A 24,837-nucleotide genomic window follows, 5' to 3' on the forward strand; every position below is an offset into this window, starting at 1 on the left:
ATAAAATCTTAAAAAAATACACTAGTTTCAAAATAATAATGTCAATATTACTACTAATTGACTATTGAGATCAGTTTCTGTGCAGCACTTTAAAAAAACAATTTTAGAGAGAGAGAGAGAGAGAGAGCGTGCGCATGAGCTGGGAGGGACAGAAGGAGAAGGGGAGTGAGAATCCCAGGTAGGCTCCACACTCAGCGCAGGGCTGGACATGGGGCTTGATCTGGTGACTTTGAGAGCATGACAGATGCTTAACCCACTGAGCACAGTGGGTGCCCCACTGTGTAGTACTTTCATGAAGGACGTACATTTAAAATGCTGCCTTTTGTTCTTTCTCTTTCAGTCCTTCCTTCCCCTATTGATAATTTTTAGAAAGTTGATTCTGGATTTATCTTTTCAGTTTTTCATAGTAAGATTATATGTTTATTCATTCTTGCTCCTCTCCTCCATATGCAAAAGCATTTATTTATCATGTATGTTGTTTGGTGTCTTCCTTTTTACACGTTATAGCCTGAAGATTGTTATCTATCATTATATGGAGGTCTTTCATGGCTCCCTACTATTTTATTATGTGTATATCTTTCTGTATTCATCAGATCCCTTATTGATGGATATATGGGGTGTTTCCAGACTTTCCCAGCTTTGTATAATGTCATATTTAAGAACTATGCAATATATTGTTTCATATTTATGATTTTTTTTCACAGATTCCTGTAAGTGGGATTATCTAGTTAAAGGGTACATATGGGACAGCCCCGGTGGTGCAGCGGTTTAGCGCCGCCTGCAGTCCGGGGTGTGATCCTGGAGGCCCGGGATCAAGTCCCGCGTTGGGCTTCCTGCGTGGAGCCTGCTTCTCCCTCTGCCTGTGTCTCTGCCTCTCTCTTGCTCTCTCTGAATAAATAAATAAATCTTTAAAAAAAATAAATAAAGGGTACATATGATTTTTCTAGATTTCCAGATTCCCCTTGGTAGGAGTGGTATCAATTTTGCCTTCCCATTATAGTGTGTAAGAGTGTCTATTCTTTGTTAACAGAATATGTTGTCATTTTATTGGACTTTTTGCCGGTCTTTATAGGTAAGCATTGTCTTCTTTAGTTTTAAAAATTGTGATAAAATATACCTAGCATGAAATTAACTATTAACCATTTTTTAAAAAAAGATTTTATTTATTCATGAGAGACACACACAGAGAGAGAGAGAGAGGCAGAGACACAGGCAGAGAGAAAAGCAGGCTCCATGAAGGGAGCCCTATGTGGGACTTGATCCCAGGACTCCAGGGATCAGGCCCTGAGCTGAAGGCTGAGCCACCCGGGCCGCCCCACTATTTAACCATTTTAAGTGTATCGTTCACTGGCATGAGGACATTCTCATTATTATGCAACCATCACCACCATCCATCACCAAAACAACTACATCATCCCATACAAAAACTCTGTACCCTTTAAATAATGACCCTGAGATCATGACCTGAGCTGAATTGAGTCATATGCTTAACTGACTGAGCCACCCAGGCGCCCCTATATCTTTTGCTTTTTAAAAATTAAGTATCAAGGGGTGCCTGGGTGGCTCAGTCAGTTAAGTGTATGTCTTCAGCTCAAATCATGATCTCAGGGTCCTGGGATCAAGTCCACTTTGGGCCCTGGCTCAGCAGGGAGCCGTTTCTCCCTCTCCTGCTGCCTTTTTTCTCACCATGTGCTTTCTCTCAAATAATAATAAAATCATTAAAAAGTCAGTATTGATCTTTTAATTTTTAATTTTTAGGATTTGGTATTAGAGATAGTAGCCTTATATCTGTGATATGGTAAATGTCTTTTTTTTTTTTTTTTTTAAGATATTCATTCATTCATGAGAGAGATGCAGAGCGAGGCAGAGACTTAGAATGAGAAGCAGGCTTCTCACAGAGAGCCTGGCTCGAGACTTGATCCTTGGACCCGGGATCATGCCGCCCTGAGCCAAAGGCAGATGCTCAGCCACAGAGCCAACTCAGGTGTCCCTGTCCTACATTTTCTTTTTCCTTTTTTTTTTTTTTGAGATTTTATTTATTCATGAGAGAGATACACAGAGAGAGGCAGAGACACAGGCAGAGGGAGAAGCAGGCTCCATGCGGGAGCCCAATGTGAGACTCGATCTCGGGACTCCAGGATCACGCCCTGGGCCAAAGGCAGACAGATGCTCAACCACTGAGCCACCCCGGTGTCCCCTGTCCTATATTTTCTTTAGTTTTTTGACTTGTGGTTTTTGCCTTGCAAACTTTAAAAAACTTGTATAATTTGTCAGTCTCTTTGTTTCTTTTAGATCAGGTAATAGCTGGAAAGTTTTTTCCCTACTCTTAGGTTATGAAGATATTCATCTCTTTTTTTCTTCTAGTATTTACATTGTTTCATTTTACATTTTAGTCTCTGATCCATTTGGACCTTTAGAAATATAATATGAAATATGAATCCAGTTTTCTTTTTCTAAATAGCTAGGCAGTTGTCCCAATTAGGGACATTGTCCTAATTAGGATATTAATTAAAATATCCATCTTTCCATCCTAACACTGATTTAAGATTATAGTTTTATATATTAGATCTCAATATTGTCTTAGGTTTCTTCCTAGATTTTATTATTTTGGTCTGTTTGTTCATGTACTGGTATGGTATCCTATCATTTCATTTCAAGAGACTTTAAATCTGTTTTACTCTCTAGTAGGGCAGTTTCATTTCTGTTCCTCACATATTGCTCTCTCCCCCTCCCAAGTTTTCCTGGTTATTCCTTGTATTTATCTTTATGAACTTTATTTTTAACTTCTATAGCTCTTGGAAAAAACAAAACTCATTATTTTTATTGGGATGATATTAAGTTTATAAGTAGGAAGAACTGATGACATTTTAATGTTTCTGTATCTAAGAGTGAAACGTTTCCCATCTTCCTGTTTTTAAGTCTTGCAGGGAAATTTTAAGCTTTCTTCATACTGGTTTGCCTAGATATTTTCTTTTTTTTGGTTAAGATTGTAAATGAGGTCTTTGAAATGATATTTTTGGGAGTTTGGGTGACTCAGCTGGTTAAGCGTTGCCTTTGGCTTAGGTTGTGATGCTGGGGTCCTGGGATTGGGCCCCACGTTGAACTCCCCGATCACCAGGAGTCTGCATCTGCCTCTCGCCCTACTTGTGTGTGGGTGCTCTCTCACCCTCTCTCAAATAAAATCTTAAAAAATAATGTTTTCACTTTTTATTATTTCCTTTTTATTATTTGTATATGGTATTTGTTGATGTTTGTCAATTTTATAGTCCTGGTTCTTTTCTGAATTCTCTATTGTCTAGTAATTTTTCCATTTATACTCTTCAGTTTTTCTGGGTATCCAGTTATTTATTTTTTTTGGTATCCACTTATATCTCCTGCAAATGTAATCTTACAGTTTTTCTGTCTCTGTTTATTCTTGTCTAATCTTTGAAGTCTGTCTTTTCCTGAAGTCATTGTCATTCTCTTCATCAGTTTAGTTATTTTTGCTGAACTTTTTCACTGTTAATTCTTTCAAAATAATAAAAAGTTCTAGGATTTCAGAAGTAATTTCACATACAAAAGCGTCTTCGTTGTCTTTTTGGTAACAGCTTTATTGGGGTGGAATTCACATGCCATAAAATTCACCCACTTCAAGTGTATAATTCAAGGTTTTTTGTAACACAGAGTTGTGCAGCTGTCATTACAATCAATTTTAGAACAGCTTCATTACCCTCAAGGGAAACTCAGACCCTTAGGTCATTACCTCCTTTTCCTGTCTCTCCACTACTAGGCCGCAGCCTATGCTAGTTATCGTATACTGTGTAACAAAATTTAGAAGCTTGAAACAGCAACCTTACTTTATTTCATAATTATCTGTGGATCAGTAATCTGGGCATTGCATGTGGCTCAAGGTCTTTCATGAGACTGCAGCTAAATTGTTGGCCAGAGAGAGCTTCAGTTTTATCTGGAGGCTCCAACTGGAGATAGGATTCTGTTTCTTGAGGGTTGTTGGACTGAGAGCCTCCGTTCTTTGCTAGACATGTCTGTGTAGATCAGGTCAAAACATGGCAGCTGGCAGAGCAAGGGAGGAGGCCCAAGATGGAAGACCATAGTGTATTTGTAACTAACCTCAGAAGTGATGTACTATCATATTTGTCATACTATGTTAGAAGGAAGTCTAGCCTATATTCACAAGGAGGGGAATTACATGAGGGTATGAATACCAGGAAGCAGGGGTGGGTGGGTTGTTTGTTTATTTATTTATTTATTTATTTAGAAGGTTTTATTTATTCACGAGAGACACAGAAAGAGAGGCAGAGGCAGAGGCAGAGGGAGAAGCAGACTCCATGCGGGAAGCCCGATGTGGGACTTGATCCTGGGTCTCCAGGATCATGCCCTGGGCCGAAGGCAGACGCCCAACTGCTGAGCCACCCAGGCGTCCCGGAAGCAGGGGTTATTGAGGGCTATCCTAGAGGCCGCTTCTGTACAGGAAAAGGATAGCTAACTTTTTTTGCGATCTGTTTTGTCTTTTGTTGTTTTTTTCTTTTAAAGATTTTATTGAGTGAGAGTGAGTAAGCTCAAGTGAGCACAAGCTGGGGTAGGGTGCGGTGGGGGGGGGGGAAGATCAGAGAGAGAGGGACAAGTAGACTCCCTGCATGTGGGGCTCGATCCGAGGACTCTGAGATCATAACCTGAGCCTAAATGAAGAGTTGGACCAACTGAGCGACCCAGGTACCCGTATTTTTTGGTTTTTAACCCATATTCTTTCTGATGATAAGCTACTTTCTTTAGGCCTCATTAATTACCTCAATGTACCAGGATGTTTGGGTTTTAGAAAACGGGTGAGGGCAGCCCCAGTGGCGCAGAGGTTTAGCGCCGCCTGCAGCCCGGGGTGTGATCCTGGAGACCGGTGATCGAGTCCCACGTCGGGCTCCCTGCATGGAGCCTGCTTCTCCCTCTGCCTGTGTCTCTGTCTCTCTCTCTCTCTGTCTGAATTAAAAAAAAAAAAAAAGAAAGAAAAGAAAACGGGTGATTTTTAGATTTCTGTGTATTCCAGAACCTATCAACCTGAGAGTCTAACTTGGATTCTTAAAATCTAAATGTAGTACATGCTTGCCATACTTCTGTAACTGTTACCAGTGTGTTATGTATGATATCCCCACATTTTCCTGCCAGTTTGACATTTAAGAAGATCACACTATCAAATGAAAACTTGGAATTTTTCTTGTCCTCTTCTAGGCTATGTATAACAGTGCCAAACACCAGTTTTCGGGTACCTCAATTATAAATGCTTATCTATCCTGAGATATGTTAACTTTATTCTTCAGACAGTTCTTTATATGCTATTAGAGAGTTTTTAAGGGGCTCCTGGTTGGCTCAGTTGGTTAAGCATCTGCCTTCAGCTCAGGTCAGGATCTGAGCCCTTGGGATCAAGCCCTGTATCCTGCTCCCTGCTCAGCAAGGAGTCTGCTTCTCCTGCCTCTGCCCCTTCCCCTATTCTCTCAAGTAAATAAATAAAATCTTAAAAAAAAAAAGTTTAAAAAGTAATCTTGATTGACTTGGAAACACTTTTTTAGAAATTAACAGGATTGTGTCTGGTTTTGCTGTAAGTCACATACCCCCTTTAGGGAATTCTAAATTGGTTAGAATCATATTTGTGGAGTGCTTCATTGAATTCTGTCTCTTTTAAGATGTAGATAAAAAAATGGAGACACAGAGAGGTATAAATGACCTGCTTCAAATCCTGTAAAAAGTTCCTTGTGGCTAGGGCCTCTATTCAGGTTTTTTCACATGTGGTCAGCCTTATTCTCGCTGCATCTCAGTGACACTCTTTGTGTAAAGATTTTTATTACCTAACTCTATTTCTTGTTATGGGTTTATTCCGATTTTTATTTCTTCAGTTGGCTTTGGTAATATGTTTTTCCAGAAATTTGAAGATTTCATTTAATTTAATTTTTTGGCATACAGTTGTTTATAGTGTTCCTTGTAGTCCTTTAAATTTCTGTAGGTTTGGAAGTGATGTCCCTGGTTTTATTTTATTTATTTATTTTTTAGAGATTTTATTTATTCATGAGAGACCCAAAGAAAGAGAAAGAGGCCGAGACACAGGCAGAGGGAGAAGCAGGCCTCATGCAGAGAGCCCGATGTGGGACTCGATCCTGGGTCTCCAGGATCACGCCCTGGGCTGAAGGCGGTGTTAAACCACTGACTGAGTCACCAGAGCTGCCCCCTGGTTTTATTTTTGACTTTGGTAATTTGCATATCTTTTTCTTCTCTGCCTTTCTCTCTCTCCTCCATTCCTGTTTTAACTTTGATTTTTTTTTTTTTTTTAAGAAATAACTTTTTGTTTCATAGATCCATCCCCTTATCCCAGTTTTTGTATTTTGCATTTCATTGGTTTCTGTACTAATTTTTATTATTTTCTTCCTGTCGATTGATTTGGATTTAATTTGTTCTTTTTCTAGTTTCTTAAGGTGGGAGATGAGGTTGTTGATTTGAGACCTTTTGTAATATAGGTATGTAATGGAAATATAAATTTCTTTTTAAACACTACTTCAGCTGTGTTCCATAGATTTTGATACTTTGTGTGTTTATTTCCATTTAGTTCAAAATATTTCTTAACTTTTTTGATGATTTCTTTGACCAGTGGATTATTTAGAAGCTATAGATTAATTTCTAAATGGAAATTTCCCAGATTTCATTCTTTTGATTTCTAATTTAATTCTCTTGGAGTAAAACATACTTTATATGATTTCAGTCCTTTTAAATGCATTGTTTTATAGGCTACCATATGATCCATCTTGGAGAATATTCCAGGTGTGCTTGAAAATCATGTATATTTTACTTTTGTTTGTTGGAGAGTTTTATAAGTGCCATTTAAGTCAGCTTGGTTGATAGGGTTGTTCAGTTTGTATCTTTGTTCTATCAGTTATTGTCAGTGTAGTCAATTACTGTTACTGTATATTTTTCTTCTCTTGTCAGTTTTTGCTTCATGTATTTTGGGAATCTGTTAGATATGTATATGTTTTATAATTGTTACATCTTCCTGATGCTTAACTTCTTTATCATATGAAAATGTTTTCCTTTGTTCCTCTTAGTTTTTACTCTGAAGTCTACTTTGTCCTTTACATACCTGTTCTAGTTTTCTTTGATTTGTATTTGCATGTTCTTTTTGTTGTAAAACCTGTTTGTGTTTTGGAATCTAAACTGTCTTTTGTAGACAGCATATGGTTAGGTCTTCTCTCTGCATCTCAGTGACCCTCTTTGTGTAAAGATTTTTATTACCTAATTCTGTTTCTTGCTGGGGTTTATTCTGAGGTTCATTTCTGAAGGTTTTTTGACCAGTTTTTTTAATCTTTTTTAAAAAAGATATGTTTATTTGAGAGAGAAGAGCATGTGCACATGCGCTTGAGTGGGGAGAGCGGCAGGAGGAGAGAATCCTCAAGCAGATCCCCACTTAATGTGAAGCCTGCCACACACCATCCCACAACTCTTGAGACGATGACCTCAGTGGAAACCAAAAGTCCGACCTTAGCCAAAACCAAGAGTCAGGTGCTTGACCATCCAGGTGCCTCAGTCTTTTATCTGTGATTGGAGTATTTAAATTGTTCACAATTACATAATTATTGATAGAGTTGGGTTTATGCTAGCACTTATGCTCTTTGTTTTCTATGTCAAATAATCCTTTTGGTTCCTCTGTCCTCCTTAAAGTAGGAAGTTACACCATTTAAGTTTCCTCCCTTACTTCTTTTCTTCCTTCTTTATATTAATTTAGATCTTTTTCTCAATATTTAGAAATTATGTCTTTATCACATTCTTCAAATTAATACTCCTTTAATTCCAGTAAAATACAGAAACTTTTCTTCAATATAGCTTTATTGACTCCCCCTTCTTTTGTGCATTATTGTTAGAAATATTACAAATTTTAAAAAAATATTACAAATTTATGTTATAACCCCAACAGTGGTATTTTATACTTAATTTTTATGCAACTTTTGCATAAAAATTATTATTTTTATTTTTAAAGTTTTTATGTATGTATTCATGAGAGACACAGAGACACAGGCAGCGGGAGAAGCAGGCTCCTCACAGGGAGCCCGATGTAGGACTTGATTCCAGACCCCGGGATCATGCTCTGAGCTGAAGGCAGATGCTCAATTGCTGAGCCACACAGGCATTCTGCAACTGTTGCTTTTTTTTTTTTTTTTTTTAAGATTTTAAAATTTATCTATTCATGAGAGACACAGAGAGAGAGAGGCAGAGAAGCAGGCCCCATGCAGGGAGCCCGACGTGGGACTCGATCCCGGGTCCCCAAGATCACGCCCCAGACCGAAGGTGGCAACAAACCGCTGAGCCACTGGGGCTGCCCAACTTTTGCTTTTAAATAAATTTTTAAAAGGCAAAAGAAAATGAAGTTTTAAAAATTATTTAAAGATTTTATTTATTTATTTGACAGAGAGCAAGCACAAACGGGATACAGCAGAGGGAAAGGAAGAAGCAGCCTCCTCACTGAGCAGGAAGCCTGACATGGGGCTTGATCTCAGAATCTAGGTATCATGACCTCAGCCAAAGGCAGATGTTTAACTGAGCCACCGAAGGGCCCCAGAAATACACAGTTTTTTAAAATTTGCCTTTGTATCTGTCCACTGTATGGATTTGAAATACCATCAGACTTTTAGCAACAGGACTTCCTTTGGTTAATACCTTGTAAGGTTGACCTGCTAGCAACAAATTCATTTTTTGTTTCACATTCATTTTTGAAAGATAATTTTGCGGAGTATAGATTCTTGGTTGATCGTATTTTTTTCTTTCAATGCTTCAAGTGTGTTCTCTCAGTGCCTTCTAGTCTCTATAGTCTCCAGAGTTTGCAATGAGAAGTTAACTGGTAACTGTGTTGTTCCTTTGTATATGATAAAGATTTTTCTCAGAAGTTTGATTAGTAGGTGTCTAGGTTTGATGATCTCTTTGTGTTTATCTATTTTTTAAAAAAATTTTTATTTTATTTATTCATAAAGATAGAGAGAGAGAGGCAGAGACACAGGCAGAGGGAGAAGCAGGCTCCATGCAGAGAGCCTGACCTGGGACTTGATCCAGGGTCTCCAGGATCACGTCCTGGGCTGCAGGTGGCGCTAATCTGCTGTGCCACCGGGGTGGCCCTCTTTGTGTTTATCTAGTTTGGAGTTTGTTGAGCATCTGGATCTTAGATGATTATTTTCCTAGTTTGAGAAGTTTTCAGCTGTTCTTTTTCCTGCATTTTCCTCTCTTTTTTGAGATTGTCCTTTTACTCCTGGGAGTCTTGAAGGCTTTCTTCTTTTTCTTTTTTTTAATTGAAATATACTTGACATTCTTCATTTTCTTTTTCCTTGCTGTTCTTTTTCATTTCATACCTACTATTGAGTTCTAGTGAACTTTCCATTACAGTTATTAATTTTAACTATAGAATTTTCATCTCTTTCCTGAGATTCTCTATTTGATGAATCATTGTCTTTCTTAATGAGTCATTGTCATTCTTTCCTTTAATTCTTTAAATAGGATTTCCTTTAGTTCTTACCCATTAACTTAGTAGAATGTCCCTCAGTTTGGATTTGTCTGTTGTGTAATTTTTTTTTAAATGTATATCTTAGTGTTATGTGTGTCTTCTTAATTCTTTTAGTGTATGTGTGCTTTTTTACTTTTGTAAAATTGGGGATATCAGGTTTAATTTTGCTTCTGACTGGATGAGATTAATTAGGATGTGGCACTTAAATTGTTAAGTCCTTATTTGCCCTATTATAAATGATAATATGGGTAGGTTGGACTGATGTTTGTTTATGAAATAAGCAGGTGCACTTATAGTCATAATCATTTTATTTGAGATTTCTTAGTCTTAGTGCTTGTATGTGCTTGTGAGCAGAGAGAGGAACAGAGGGAGAGAAATTCAGGCAAGCTCCATGCTCAGCCGGGTTTATTCTTGACCCCCCGTTCATAATCTTGAGTCAAAATCAAGAGTCAGATATTTAACTGACTGAGCCACCCAGATGCCCTTAGTCCTTTTAACTTTCAGTTTGCTTCTGTTATTTTACTTGTAATGAACACTGTGTAAATAAGTTACATAAATCTTTCTGTACATATTTCCTGACTAAAGGTCCATAAGAACTTTTTTGAATGTGAACTTTAACAGTATGAACATTTAAAGAGGGTTTTTATGTATTAATGCTTAATGATATCATGTATGTATGTATACATAAAATTTCAACTTAGGAACATACTTTATACTATTTTGTACCTCCTTTTCATGTTATGGGTATATATATCATGTTATATGAGGGAAAATTGTATAATACTTCTAGTTGTATCCTTTTTATGATATTTACATGATACTCTGGTTGTATCCCCTCTTCCAGTATAGTTTACATACAGTGTTATATTTCTGGTGTATAATATAATGATTCAACAATTCTATACATTACCCAGTGCTCATCATGAAAGTGTACTCTTAATCCCCTTCACCTATTTCACCTATCCTCCCACCCACCTCGTCCTTTGGCAGCCATCAGTTCTCTGTAGTTAAAAGTTTGATTTTTGGTTTGTTTCTTTTTTTGTTTCTTAAATTCCACATATGAATGAAATCCTATAAATCTTGTCTTTCTCTGAATTACTTTACATAGCATTATACCCTCTAGATCTATCCATGTTCTTGCAAATGGCAAGATTTCATTCTTTTCATGGCTGAGTAATATTAGTGTGTGTGTACACATGCACCACATCTTCTTTATCCATCTATCAGTGGATACTTGGGCTGCTTGCATAACTTGGCTATTGTACATAATACAATAAACACAGGGGTGTATGTATACTTTTGAATTAATGTTTTTGTGTTTTTGGGGTATCCAATAATGTGATTACTAAATTGTAGGGTTTTTCTATTTTTACCTTTTTGAGGAATCTCCATACTGTTTTCCACAGTGGCTGGACCAATTTAATTCCTAACCAGCAGTGCATGAGGGTACCTTATTCTCTGCATCCTCACCAAAACTAGTTTCTTGTGTTTTTGAATTTTGCCATTCTGACAGGTGTGAGTTCATATTTCATTGTGGTTTTGATTTACATTTCTCTGACAGTGAGTGATTCTGAGCATTTTTTAGGTGTCTGTTGGCCATCTCTGTGTCGTCTTTGGAGAAATGTCCATTCATGCCTTCTCATTTTTAATTGGGCTATTATTTTTTGATGTTGAGATATATCATTTGTCAATATCTTCTTCCATTCTGTAGGTTGTCTTTTAGTTTTGGTGGTTGCTTCCTTTGCTGTGCAGAAGCTTTTTATTGTTTTTTTTTTTTTTTTTTTTTTTTTAAAGATCTTATTTATTTATTATTAGAGCATGAGTAGGGGGGACAGGCAGGGGGAGAGGAAGAAGCAGACACCTTGCTAAGTAGGGAGTCTGACAATGGTCTCGATCCCAGGACCATAGGATCATGACCTGAGTGGAAGGCAGATGCTTAACTGACTGAGCCACCCACATGCCCCTATCTAGTTGATTCTTAAACAACAAAATGTTTCTCATTAAGCACTTCTGGAGCTCGTAACTCAAATGGTGGAACTCAGTGTTTGCATTTTTAGGGGCCCAATAAAACACCATCTTCTCCATTCAAATTGAGCCTCTGGAGAGAAATAAAGGGAATCAGGCAACTAGAGATCCAAATAAGTATCCTCTTATCGTTGAGGAAAAGCTATGTTGGAGGTTGTTGCTTGGACATGTAGAATGTTGGGCTTTTTTGTAGCCTTTGTCCCCTAAATTTAGAACTTGGAACTTCCCACCAAGGGAAGAATTGTGTCTGCAGAGCATATCCACAAGATCATTGCCTCATTTGTTATTGTACCATTCATTCTTTCTGCTTGGCTCCTTGCTTCTGAATGACATACTATAAAATAAAGGTAATTTATCTCAGTTTATGTTCCACAGTCTTCTCAGAAGGTCTGCCCTAAAGTTTGGGCATTTGTCTGAGGACTCTGTTATGCCAGGGACTCTGAACAACAAAAGTTTGATTGAAGGACTCTGTAATTAATTTAGCAGGCATCCCATTGGGAAAGTTTCTACTTAGCTGTTATTATTTATTGTTATTAAAGGAGATGGTGAAAGGCAAGTAGAAGTGCTTTGAATTCATTTCCAGGGCCCTTGGATTCCTTGTCTCTTGTGTTCTATTCTTAGTTTTGTTGATGGCCTTGCGAGCTGAACATGGTGTGTGTGTGTGTGTGTGTGTGTGTGTATTTTAAAGCATTTATTTATTCATGAGAGACACAGAGAAGAGACAGATACACAGGCAGAGGGAGAAGCAGGCTCCATGCAGGGATCCCGACGTGGGACTCGATCTCCATGCAGGGATCTCGACGTGGGTCTCCAGGATCATGCCCTGAGCCAAAGGCTCAACCACTGAGCCACCCAGGTGTCCCAGCACATGGTATCTTTAAATGTGCCTTTTAAAAACTTTATAGCATCCCAGCTCATCAGTACGACCATATTGGAGTCTTAGTACATCCTCTATTCTTGTATGTTCCCTCTTGTTTTGGGCTCATGAACCAAATGAAGTCACGTCTCTCTGTATTTTGTGGGAATATCTCTGCCACTCCTGTCCTTGTGTTTGAAAATATTGGAACTGGTTTTTGATCACAAACTTGTAGGGCCCCAAAGTAATTTTCTAACCTCCAGTTGTTTCTTGTACAGTGAGTGGGGACATCCCCAAGGTCCCATGGCTGCTGGTATTTCTAGGGCAGCTGCTACTGCTTCATCAGTAAGTTGATTGGTCAGTGGTCCTCCCTTAGTGTGACCCTGCACTTTGAGTACCTATCCTTAGACCAGCCACGGACAAGAAGATGTTCCATTGCTGGCGGTAGAATCTCAAACTCATTAAGGGATCTGAGATGATTATTGACTTCTAAGTGCCAGAGCTGTGTGGTATCCCCGAATACATAGTCATTATTGGGGCTTCTTTACCTTCTTTACAGCATGGTTGCAAATGTAGCTAGTTGTGCCTTTTGAGCCAAATCGTAAAGTCTTTTATATTTCCAAGTCTTCCTCACCTGTTCTGTTATTTTTAATGTGGCTGGCTTGCACTGCTTAACAGACAAGGTATATTTTTATGGGGCATAAACACATCATTGCCCTGAAAATATGACCATCCTACGTGGATTACAGGTTCTTGTAATTGTTTCAGAGATTAATGGTTTGAAGATGAAATCCTTTGGGCAGTGGTTGTTATTGATCTGCCCTTGTAAAATCTTTTTCATTGAGAACGCAGGTGGTTTGGCAGCCTGCCTGGATATAGTTATTCAGTCATCCAGTCTTGTACTGAGTTTTAAGTACTCCAAGTAACTTTGCCACATGTCTCTTCTCTCTTCCATGGATATAAGTTAGTTCAGTAGCTATAATATGACATTTCCTTTAAGGTACCATCTTATTTTGAGATGCATCCCGATTTTAGAGATTGGAGATTTTATTGAAAAAAAAAAATGGACAGAAACATCACTGTGTAAATTTAAGGTGTAGTGCATGATGGTTTGATTTACAAATGCTGTGAAATACCTTCTAAATAGATCTAGTTGATATTCATCATCGCATATAGAGACTTTAATAAGCTTATATAAGCTTTTAAAATGTCTGTTTTGGGATTGATGAAATGTAGTTTTAAGATTGGCACTAGAGATGAAAAGATTAAAGGGCTCCTTGGCATTTATAATTTTGAGTAATTTCTTCACCACTGCTGGTCTGTCGTACATGTGTTGTGGCATGAATTCACTGCAGACTCTTGCTGGCCTACATCACGGCCAGATTGACTGGACTTTCATACAGTCTACTGCTTTTCCTCTGATATACTTAATTTCAAAGATGGCATTGTCATCTCATCCAGTTATACCATTCAGATTTTTTAAATCTTGCCCTTCTTAGTATTCTTCTCTCTCTCTCTCTTCCCTCCCCCTACCTGGTTAATTCCTGATCATGTTTTGCTATAGGTCCATGCCCATTTGTCAGCTTTCCCATGTGAATATAATTCTATTTAAGTATATGTCTTTTAGTGGTAATGCCCCAAAGCCATTCACTTAAATGTAGATCTTTAACATCTGTCATTAAAGACTCCATTTTGCTAACATCTCTGGGTATACCATTACCCTCCGAGCAGTTGAGATGGAGACATATTTCATCCTCTGCTAGCAAATGTGAGCTTTTCAATACTATTCATCTGGAATTTCCAGGCTTGTAGACAGAGACAGGGTGTGGTACTGTCCACATGCATTACTGCCTCACAAGGGGTATTTTGTTGTATACAGTTTGTAAAGGCTTACCTGGGAGTTCCAGCTGTATGTCCAGTTGAGTAGAAGCCAGACATCTGTAACTTTGATTTCATGTGGAATCCATGCCCAGGCCTTCCAGGGCTTTAATTGGTGTGAGTACACAGGCCATGGATTTTTACATAGCCTCTGTAACTTAATGGTCTTTACTAAAATTACCTTGCTGAACCGCTGGCAGTCTTACCTTACTCAGACCCCTACCGTTTATTAAGTTTAAAAGTATTCTCTTGAATCCAGTTTCTGCTTTGCCTGCCTCATATTTAAATTGGCCTCTAAACTGATACTTTGTTTATCCCTCTGTGGCTCCCTTGATCCAAATTCTCACTTTCCCAAAGCCTTTTCCCTTAGGAGTGGGCTTCATTAGGCTAATTTAATAAGTCCCTGTGTCAGTAGAGGAATCCAGGGACTTTGATGGTTGGTCAGTCATCTTCTGATACATAGGCTGACGTGACCTGGCAAAGTACCAGGATTGATCTTGAGAAAGTGACAGAACCAAAGGATTAGGCCCCTACCGAATCCTAGGCTCTCCATTCTTCACAGAATTGATTGGCCTGCTCTTTTTCCTACCAAGATTCTATGTTACCCTGTTCTGAGAACCAAATTTTGCTTTTTCCTCAGAGTTGGGTACTTCAAATTAGTAGGTGGCAGAGTTCATGGCTTCATATTTTGGGGAACTCCAATTATTCACTCTGAAAAAGTGCCTAGACTTCATCTGGTTGATTTAAGTATCCCCAGATCTTCTAGATGTGTGGCAGTCTCTATTCTATCTGGTTTTTCTTCCACATTGGTTGTTGCCCATAAGTTTCTCTTGGGTGAGGGAGGGGGAGTGCATCTAAATCTCTTTACAATGTTTGTTATTCAGAACTTTGGGCAGTGGGCCCTGAGATAAATTTCCTAATACATATTCTCTCAAAATTAGCTTTGTTTTTATACTAAAAGGCACTGAATGAATGTTTTAATTCTCTGAGGCCACATTGGCTAGATTGTTTTTCCTGAGCTTAAACTTGCCCACCAGTACTAATAATAAGCCACTATCATCAGAGGTTAACTGAGTGAATGAGCTGGGTCCTTGGAATCTGAAAGAGCCTAGTAAACATAATTTCATGAAGAATGAAAGACATTGTACTTTAAACCTCTGGCTTCCTTTTTGGCTTCCTTTTTAAAAAAGATTTTTATTTATTTACTTATGAGGGAGAGAGGGAGACAGGGGCAGAGACATAGGCAGAGGGAGAAGCAGGCTCCCTTTAAGGAGCGCAATGTGGAACTCGATCTCGGACCCTGGGATCATGCCCTGAGCTGAAGGCAGATGCTCAACCGCTGGCTGAGCCACACAGGCGCCCCAGAACCTCTGACTTCCAAAGCTATTTGTTTATCTGCATGTAAAGATTAGTGATGAAAAGACAAACACCTGAAAAATCTAGATTAATCTAGATTATAATAATTGTAATTTTTAGTACTTTATTTAAAATTACAAATTATGAAAAGACATATAAGGCACCAAAAATAACTTGGGTTAAGGCTATTTCTATTTTTTTTGAATCTGAATTCAAAGTAAATTAACTATTTTGTTTTCTTCCCCTCCCCCCCCTTTTTTTAAACTAGGGTTACACATCATTTTGGAATGACTGTATATCATCTGGATTACGTGGCTGTATGTTAATTGAATTAGCACTGAGAGGAAGGTTACAACTAGAGGCTTGTGGAATGAGACGTAAGAGTCTGTTAACAAGAAAGGTAAGAAGAATGCTAAATAACATCTCCCTTTTAAAGAGTTTGTGCTACCTAAAAACGGAAGTTTCTATTAACAGATTTAAAGAAATAAAGAGGAAGTTGATTTTAAAGTTAAGACTTTATTGGAAGTCATGTTTCTATGTGTTTTTTGCATTGGTTTCTTGGTTCTTTGTACATAATGACTAATGTAATTCGTTGTGAGGCTCACTGGCCACTACATCTTACATATTCAGAAAGACTCCAAACTTCATTGCTGCTTCTTAAAGCCACACTTTGGAAAGACTCTACTTAACTTTGTTTTAAAACTCAAAAGTGTTACCATGCAAGTTAACTATCCATAGGCTGTTAGGCTTTTTAGCAGAATATGAGTACTTTTTACATCTCTGCCTTCACTACTGTGTAGGACTGTGTAAATAGTTATTTTTGGCTAGTTTTTAGAATTTTGGGGGGAAGATTTTATTTATTTGAGAGAATGAAAAAGAGAGAGATCACGAGCAGGGGGAAAGGGCAGAGGGAAAAGCAGACTTCCTGTTGAGCAGGGAGCCTGACATGGGGCTCGATCCCAGGACCCTGGGATCATGACTTGAGCCAAAGGCAGATGTTTGACTGACTGAGCTACCCAAGTGCCCCAACATCTCCATATCTAATTTAATGTTATCTCATCTATAGATTTACTAGGGATGAGGTTCCAGGGGTTAGGAAATGACACCTCTTGGGGTTGACTTTTCAACTTGCTTTTATTAGTTCTCTTAGTTATTTCTTTTGGCATTTATGTCCATATTATGTCCATATTTGTAAATGAGCTTATACTGCCATCTCTCACTTTTTTAAAAGATTTTATTTTTAAGTAATCTTTATATCTAGCATGTGACTTGAACTCACAATCCCAAGATCAAGAGTCACATGCTCTACCCACTGAGCCAGCCAGGCAACCCTGCCATCTCTTGATAAATCAGTTTGAAATGCTTTTTACTTTCTATTAGAAAAGATGAGAAAAAAAAAAAGTTGAATATTTGTCTTTCTTACCACTTACCTCCATCCCCAACATTCCTAATAGAGTTACGTCATAATTTTTTGTAAAACCATACGATTGTTTTATATTATTATATCAATCCTGTAGAGTTTGGTTATATCCTATGATATTTTCCTTTTTTTTTTTTTTTAAAGATTTTATTTATTTATTAGAAGGAGAGAGCTAGAGAGCACAAGCAATGGGGGGCGGGGGGGGGGGGACGGTGGACGGACAGAGGGAGAGGGAGAAGCAGGTTCTTCCTTACTGAGCAGAGAGCCAAGTGGGGCTGTATTCCAGGACTCCGGGATCATGACCTGAACTGAAGGCAGACACTTGAAGGGCCACCCAGGTGCCCCTCAATTTTTTTCTTTAAAGATTTTAATTGTTTGACAGCAAAAGCAGGGGAGCAGCAGGCAGAGGGTGAGGGAGAAGCAGGCTCCCTGCTGACCAGAAAGCCTGACAATGGGGCTCGATTCTAGGACCCTGACGGAAGGCAGATGCTTAACCAACTGAGCTACCCAGATGCTCCTCATTTTTTTTATAGTTTTAAAATTTTTCTTTTAAAAAAAAAAAAAAACTTTTCTGTACCTTTTTTTTTTTTTTTTCTTACATGCTCCCTCAGAGAAAAACTAGCATTATTAGTTTTCAAATGTCCAAATACATAAGGTAACTACATTAGAATTTACCTTGTGCTCCAGTCTGGACTGGTTATGGTTTGGTTCTTTTTTTTTTCTTTTTAAGATTTTTTATTTATTTATTCATGAGAGACAGGAGAGAGAGAGAGAGAGAGTCAGAGACACAGGCAGAAGGAGAAGCAGGCTCCATGCAGGGAGCCGGATGTGGGACTCGATCCCGGATCCCAGGATGACACCCTGAGCCGAAGGCAGACGCTCAACCCCTGAGCCACCCAGGCATCCCTATGGTTTGGTTCTATTGGGACTTCCTGTCACATTTTATTTTAACTCTGTTTTCTGGATCTAATATTTTTTTCATCCTTGTGGGAGAAAAATGTTTTGAGACTTTGTGTGCTTGAAAATTTCTTTACCTCATTTTTATTTGACAGTTTGGGAATAGAATGTTAGATTTCATTTATTTTCCCATGTAAGTTTGAAGTTCTTTCCCCATTGTCCTCTAGTATACAGAGTTGCTGTTAATGTCTGGTGCCCTTTTGATTTTCTTTTAAAATTTATTTTTTTTAAGTTTTTTATTTATTTATGATAGTCACAGAGAGAGAGAGGCAGAGGCATAGGCAGAGGGAGAAGCAGGCTCCATGCACCGGGAGCCCGATGTGGGATTCGATCCCGGGTCTCCAGGATTGCGCCCTGGGCCAAAGGCAGGCGCCAAACCGCTGCGCCACCCAGGGATTCCCGCCCTTTTGATTTTCATTCTTTGTGTGCTACCTGTTTGCCTGTCTGGAAGCATTTCAGATCTTCTGTTTGTCCCTCGTGTTCTGAAGTTGTATACCTTGATGTGGATCTTTCAAAATTCATTATGTTGTGCTCACTTTGACAGCACATATATTAAAATTCATTATGCATGGACTCTTTGAGTATAGAAATATTTAGTTTTGGTTTTAGAAAGTTTTCTTTTTTTTTTTTTTTTTTTTTTTATTTTTTTTTAAAGTTTTCTTTTTTCTTGTATCTTCTTTGCTCTATTTTCTAGAACTCTAAGTTTGATACGGACTTTTGACTAGTCCTTTTTTTTCTTTGTTTCTTAATTTCCTAGCTTTATTAAGATATAATTGGCATTCTCTTGGCCTCTCTTTTTTTTTTAAGCCCTCTCTTGAATTTTCTGTGTGGTTCTAATATTTTTGATTTCCAGGAGACTTTTTTTAAAAAATCATGACCTCTTGTTTCATGGATGTAATTATCTTTTTAAATTTCTAATAATATTATGGTTCTTTTGAAAATTTCTTTTCTTCAAGTTACTTTCTATCTTGGTTTCTTTGGTATTGAAGGTTTTCTTTCAGTGTCTTGTTATTCTTGGTTAACTGTTCATATTTAAGAATGAGGCACCACTCTAAGATGAAATACACTAAATAGAAATTAAAGGTGTGGGAAGGGCATATTTACTAGTGGGCCACATATTGCTGAATTTTATTAAGGGCTTTAGAGCTACTCTGAGGCATTGAAGAGTTTTAAGCAGAAACCGTGAGAGATCATGATAAGATTTGCTCTTTAGAAAGATAAGTGAGAATGGATTGAAAAGGGCTACAACTAGTTTGGGGAAACTAGTTAGTTAGGAAACTTAATCCGAGTGAGAGATAAAGATAAATAAATGGAATAGAATAATTGAAGAGGTGATGGAGAAGAGTAGTCCATCTGCGAGAGATGGAGGGGACAGAATTTCAGAAGAAAGATCTGCCTATACCCAGGTTATTGTGACTGGATACGAGATGTGTCTCCGAGTGGATCTGAGGTGGATGTTGAGGCCAGATTGCAGTGAATTTAAGGAGTAAGTGGGAGGTCAGAACAGGTGGCGTGTCCACATTATATAAGCAAACAACTTTTTTCTGCGAAGGTTCTCCTTTTTTCTTGCTCTCTCTGACCGCTTAGTAAAAGCATGGTCCAGAGTAGTACCATCCAATAGAACTTTCTGTGATGATGAAAATGTTCTATATCTGCCAACACCATAGCCACTAGCCCCATGTGTCTGTGAGCTAGACACTTGAAATGTGGCTAGTGAGATTGAGACATGTAAGTCACACTGGATTTTTAAAAATTTAAAAATTGGAAATTTTTATTTTATTTTATTTTATTTATTTATTTATTTATTTTTAAATATTTTATTTTTTTATTCATAGAGACAGAGAGGGAGAGAGAGAGGCAGAGACACAGGCAGAGGGAGAAGCAGGCACCATACAGAGAGCCTGACGTGGGACTCGATCCAGCGTCTCCAGGATCACGCCCTGGGCTGCAGGCAGCACTAAACCGCTGCGCCACTGGGGCTGCCCAAAAATTGGAAATTTTTAAATGGAAAAAGAATGTAGAATATCTCAATTTAAAAATATTTATTACATGTTAATGTTTTGGCTAATAGTGGGTTAAATATCTGAAAATTAATTCCATTCATTTCTTTTCCTTTTTAATATAACTGCAAATATTTAAAAAGAGATTTGTGGCTTGCATTTTTGTTCTAATTATATTTCTGTTGGGTCACACTGTCTCAGAGACATATCGTTGTATATTTTTTTAGCCTTTCAGAAGATTGAGCAGAAAGGTGAAGGATACATGTTGAGGACAAGTTTAAGGGAGAACTGCATTTAAAAAATATTATTAAATTTTATGACATTTTAATAGCTAACATAAAGTTAATGTAACAGATTAAAGTTTGATATTACAGAATTTCAACTAGAAATTTGTTACTTAGCCAAGAACTCAGTGAAGGCTGCAGAAATTTAATACTTGGCCAAAGCAGTATATGACATTTTCTTCCCTCATTCCCCACCTTTGTCTTTTTCCACTGTTAGATGGATTCTGTACCTGTCTTAGCTTTAAAAAGTTTTGTAGTGTTTAAAAATTTTGTTACCAAACCTTTTGGTATTTTCAAGGTTTTTGCTAGTTGTCACATTTTGAAAAAAATTGTTCACCCCCAAATTATATTTAATATTTAAATTTTTGTCTTTCATTGTGGTATAAGCTTTGAGGAGCCAAGTCTTATTTAATTTTTAATTCTAATTGGTTAGCCAGTTGTTTCAGTAATACCTATTGAAAAATTCATTTCTCCACTGCTGGAAAATGCCACCTTTATCATATACTGAATTGAGTATATAATTGTATATAATTTTGTTTTTGTAAGTAATAAATGTTTAAAAAAATGAGTTTCTTGATTAAATAGCCCAAAGTTAGCAATGAAAAGCATTAACAGTGAGTAAAAACTGTTCTAGCCTTTTGCTTTACTAATTCTTGCATAGGAACTTTATTTTCATTCATTATTGTGCCAAATCTGGTTAGGTTAAATACTGGATTTCTTTTCTTTCTTTTTTTTTAATGTTGTATTTCTTAATAGAGAATTTAAAATATGAACCTTGACACTAGGGGCTTTAGTTTAAGTATAATGAATTGAACTATTTGTATAATTGTTTAAGTTTTTCATTTAAAGAGATGAAGTCAGAAGAATGAATTAGTGAATCATTTCATTCTTACTGCTTACATTTTAGGTGATCTGTAAGTCAGATGCTCCAACAGGGGATGTTCTTCTTGATGAAGCTCTAAAGCATGTTAAGGAGACTCAACCTCCAGAAACGGTCCAGAACTGGATTGAATTACTTAGTGGTAAGCTTTTGTGTATAAACTAAAAGCTGAATTCTGTTTAAAAGACTTGTAAAAGTTTAAAATCCTTTTGAGAGGAACTTACACAAAATGGCCAAAAGCTGTTTATTTAAGCAGACTTGAAAGTTATTAGTCACCAAATGGAGAAACTAGTGGTTTTAAAAATTTCACCCCCTTTTAACAAGACTGAGCAGTTAGATGTTGAGTAAAACAGAATATTCTTCCTTAGGACTTCTACCATTCTTTATTACCATTCAAAATTACCTCAGGCTACCTTGCACTGGGTAAACTAAGTTCAGCTGTGCTAACAACCAACCCCCAAACCTCAGTGGCTTTTAACAGATGACTTCTTACTCATGTTATATGTAGTCACAGGCTACCTCATCTCACTTCGGCAGCTAGGCAGGCAGAAGAGCTGCCGCCATCTGGAGCGCTGGCTGTCACTGTCATAAAGGGAAGAAGAGCATAGCCAATCACTCAGGCTTGTCAGTTTGCTTTCATAAAGGATGTGTGGTTCCGGTTTCGTTGGTCAGAGCAGGTCACCTGGCCTTCCCTAACTTTAAGGAGACAGGACAGTGCAGCCTAGGAAGAGAACCTGAAATACTTGGTTGACAGTACTGGTGACTACTGCATTTACATTAAAGTTAGTTGTATATTTGCCTAATCTAGATAAGAGAGCTTTGAGTATCAGACGTAAATTCTCTTGCTGTTCCTCTTTACCATTACGTAAAACATCACTTCTGCATACAGGTATTATTTCATGTTCAAGCACATTACTCTTTAACTTTTAAGAGCATTTGGATTTTGTTAGATTGGTAACTAATGTCATTTTTCTCACAGTTTTTTTTTTTTTTTTTTACTTTCTAAAAATAATCCTCTTATAAGAATGTTCTCTCAGTAAAAGATTTTGAGTTTTGCATCTTTGTTTACTTAAAAATTGGATACACATACTCCATTCTTAGCTAATAGGGCAATAGTGGGCACTTCACACTTCTGGTAGTGTTTGTTCATTCTTACTGATAGGAAACAGACTTATTTACAAGGTAGTTTTGATTAACTTTGTGATTTTTTTTTTTTCTTTTGGCCTTCCTCTTGTAGATCTTCTAATAAAGATTCTTTTTACTTCATTGAGTAAGAGAAACTTGAACTCAACCCCTATTCCCCATTGGTGCTTGTGATATTGGTATTACGTTCAATTACAATTTCTTTTGCAGGAATTTTTCAAAATTACTTTGCCTTTGTGATCAGGATTTGTTTGGTTTAAACTAAATTCTTGCTTAGCACCTACCATCACTATGCATTGCCCAGCATGTTGTCAACCCTCTTTGGGTTAGCCTTACACTTAAGCCTTTTGGTGACATGGCCATTTAGCAGAGACTCAGTGAGGGTCTTAACATTAACTCCATATGTTAAGTATTAGCAGAAACTTTTTCAGGAAAAAATAGAAGTGCTAATAAATTCTTACTGTTCCCTGATGGATCATTTTTTGGAAAGATTTTTAAAATTTATTTGAGAAAGAGTGAGTGAGTGAATGAGAGAGAACATGAGCTTGGGGGGCGGGGGCGGGTGGCACAGAGTGGGAGGGAGAAGTAGACTCCTTACTGCGCAGGGAGCCTGATATGGGGCTTCATCCTGGCACTCTAGTATCATGACCTGAGCTGAAGGCAAACAAACCCTTAACTGACTGAGCCCCAGGTGCCCTGATGGATCATTTTGTATTTTCTCTGGAGATCACCTAAGCAGTCTGCGGGTCATGCTCATGTTGGCCCATTACCACTTCTGGTAGTGCAAATTAGGATTTGTAGTTGAGGTCTCAACTGGCTAAAGGAAGATTTTTCAAAGTTGTAGTTAATTTTTTTGGCAGGCAGTTCAGAGTGGTGTTCTTTTATGGAATTTAGTTGGGTCCTGCATTAATGTTAATGTTATTGATACCCACTTTGGTGCTGTTTAGCACTGTGGAGATGTTTTCAGACCCTTCGTTCATCAGCAGTCTTTTTATATAAACTTACATCATACATGCTAATGGGACATTCGGGATTTGTTTTACTAATTTGTCTTAGACAACCAGATTTCCTTTGACATTTTTTGTATCTGTCCTGCACATATGGTACTCAAGGACTATGCAATGCAAGTATGGCATGCAGGGAGATTAACTCTTAGCATACAAGGTGGCTGTAACTTGTCTAGGATTCTATTTTTTTATTTTTTTTATTTATGATAGGCACACAGTGAGAGAGAGAGAGGCAGAGACATAGGCAGAGGGAGAAGCAGGCTCCATGCACTGGGAGCCCGACGTGGGACTCGATCCCGGGTCTCCAGGATCGCGCCCTGGGCCAAAGGCAGGCGCTAAACCGCTGCGCCACCCAGGGATCCCTGTCTAGGATTCTATAAATGATTGAACCAAGTTGGGCTGTTGCGCTGTTCTCACCTGATTGAAGAGTGGAAAGATGGCAGAAGTCTATAAGATTTTCTTAGAAGTATTTCAATATACTTAAGATTTTGTTTTATAAAATCTTTATAAAAAGTTATCTCATGGTACCTTATACTGGATAAGCTAATAAGTTAAGCTGTGGAAACAAGCAACCCCAAAGCCTCAGAAGCCTTAGGACTTCTCACCCATGCTAGGAGTCCATCACAGGCTATTTCATTCTTAATAAATGATTCTGTGTGTCCATTTGGATTCACAATTCAGTGTGTCCATATTTGGGTAGACTGAAGCTAAGACTTAGAACAGTTTTCAAAAAGCAGTATCATGTGAAGTTTAGGATGGCCATAAATGCTAGAATGTCACCTATGGCATCTTGGTCATGTGTCCTTGATGTATAATAGGAATGACTTGTAATTTCAGCTAAAAGTAGGGAATCCAGAATGAGAAAAGAGGGAAAAAAAAAGTACATTTCTTTTAAATTAAGAAAGCATCTACTTTCTGCCTAATGAAAGTACTGGTAGCTTGCTGATTTTTTTTTTCTTTTTTTTAAACACACACAACATAGCATTTACCATTTTGACTTTTTAAAAAATGTTCAGTTCTGCAGCTGGCTTGTTGAATTTTAAGTTGCTTCCAAGTAATGAGTAGTTTCAGATACCAGTTACTGCAGCTATACTGACCCAGGTGCTGTGAAACTCGAAGTGCTCCCATACTGTGAAAGTATCTTAAAGTCCATTTGGGGAACAGTTGTGTATTTGTAATAATTTGAGAACAGATTAGGGTTTAACAATATGATTCTCTGAAAGTGCAGTAATTCAGAGAAAAGAGAAATCAATCCTTGGGAGCTTTAGTAGTTGGAGGAGGAAGCAGAACTTGGCTTAGGTCTTTTTGAAGGGTGAGAATGAGACAAAAGAAGGATGTGCTCTTGTTCAGAGGGGCTAGAGGGAGTGGTAAAGCTGGTGGACCCGTCTGACTTCGTGCAGCTAAGTCTGGGATTGCTTCTCGGTTGTCAGAAGTGTGGTACTGTGCTGTATCATTGGGGGATATGTACAGAGGACGTTAGAGTCTATGTGCAGAAGAAGAGCTTGTTGGTCTGG

General features: G+C 37.9%; 1 protein-coding gene across 1 annotated transcript in view; it reads left to right on the forward strand.

The window, feature by feature from the left end:
• Positions 1-24,837, forward strand: part of GOLPH3 (golgi phosphoprotein 3) — a 55,304-nt gene that overhangs the window by 21,909 nt on the left and 8,558 nt on the right. The window contains exons 2-3 of the mRNA XM_072824995.1: positions 15,901-16,032; positions 21,201-21,315. Of these exons, the coding sequence (XP_072681096.1) occupies positions 15,901-16,032; positions 21,201-21,315 (247 nt within the window). The remainder of the gene's footprint in view (positions 1-15,900; positions 16,033-21,200; positions 21,316-24,837) is intronic.

This window comes from Canis lupus, chromosome 4 (assembly GCF_048164855.1).
Source record: "Canis lupus baileyi chromosome 4, mCanLup2.hap1, whole genome shotgun sequence".
NCBI lineage: Eukaryota > Metazoa > Chordata > Mammalia > Carnivora > Canidae > Canis > Canis lupus.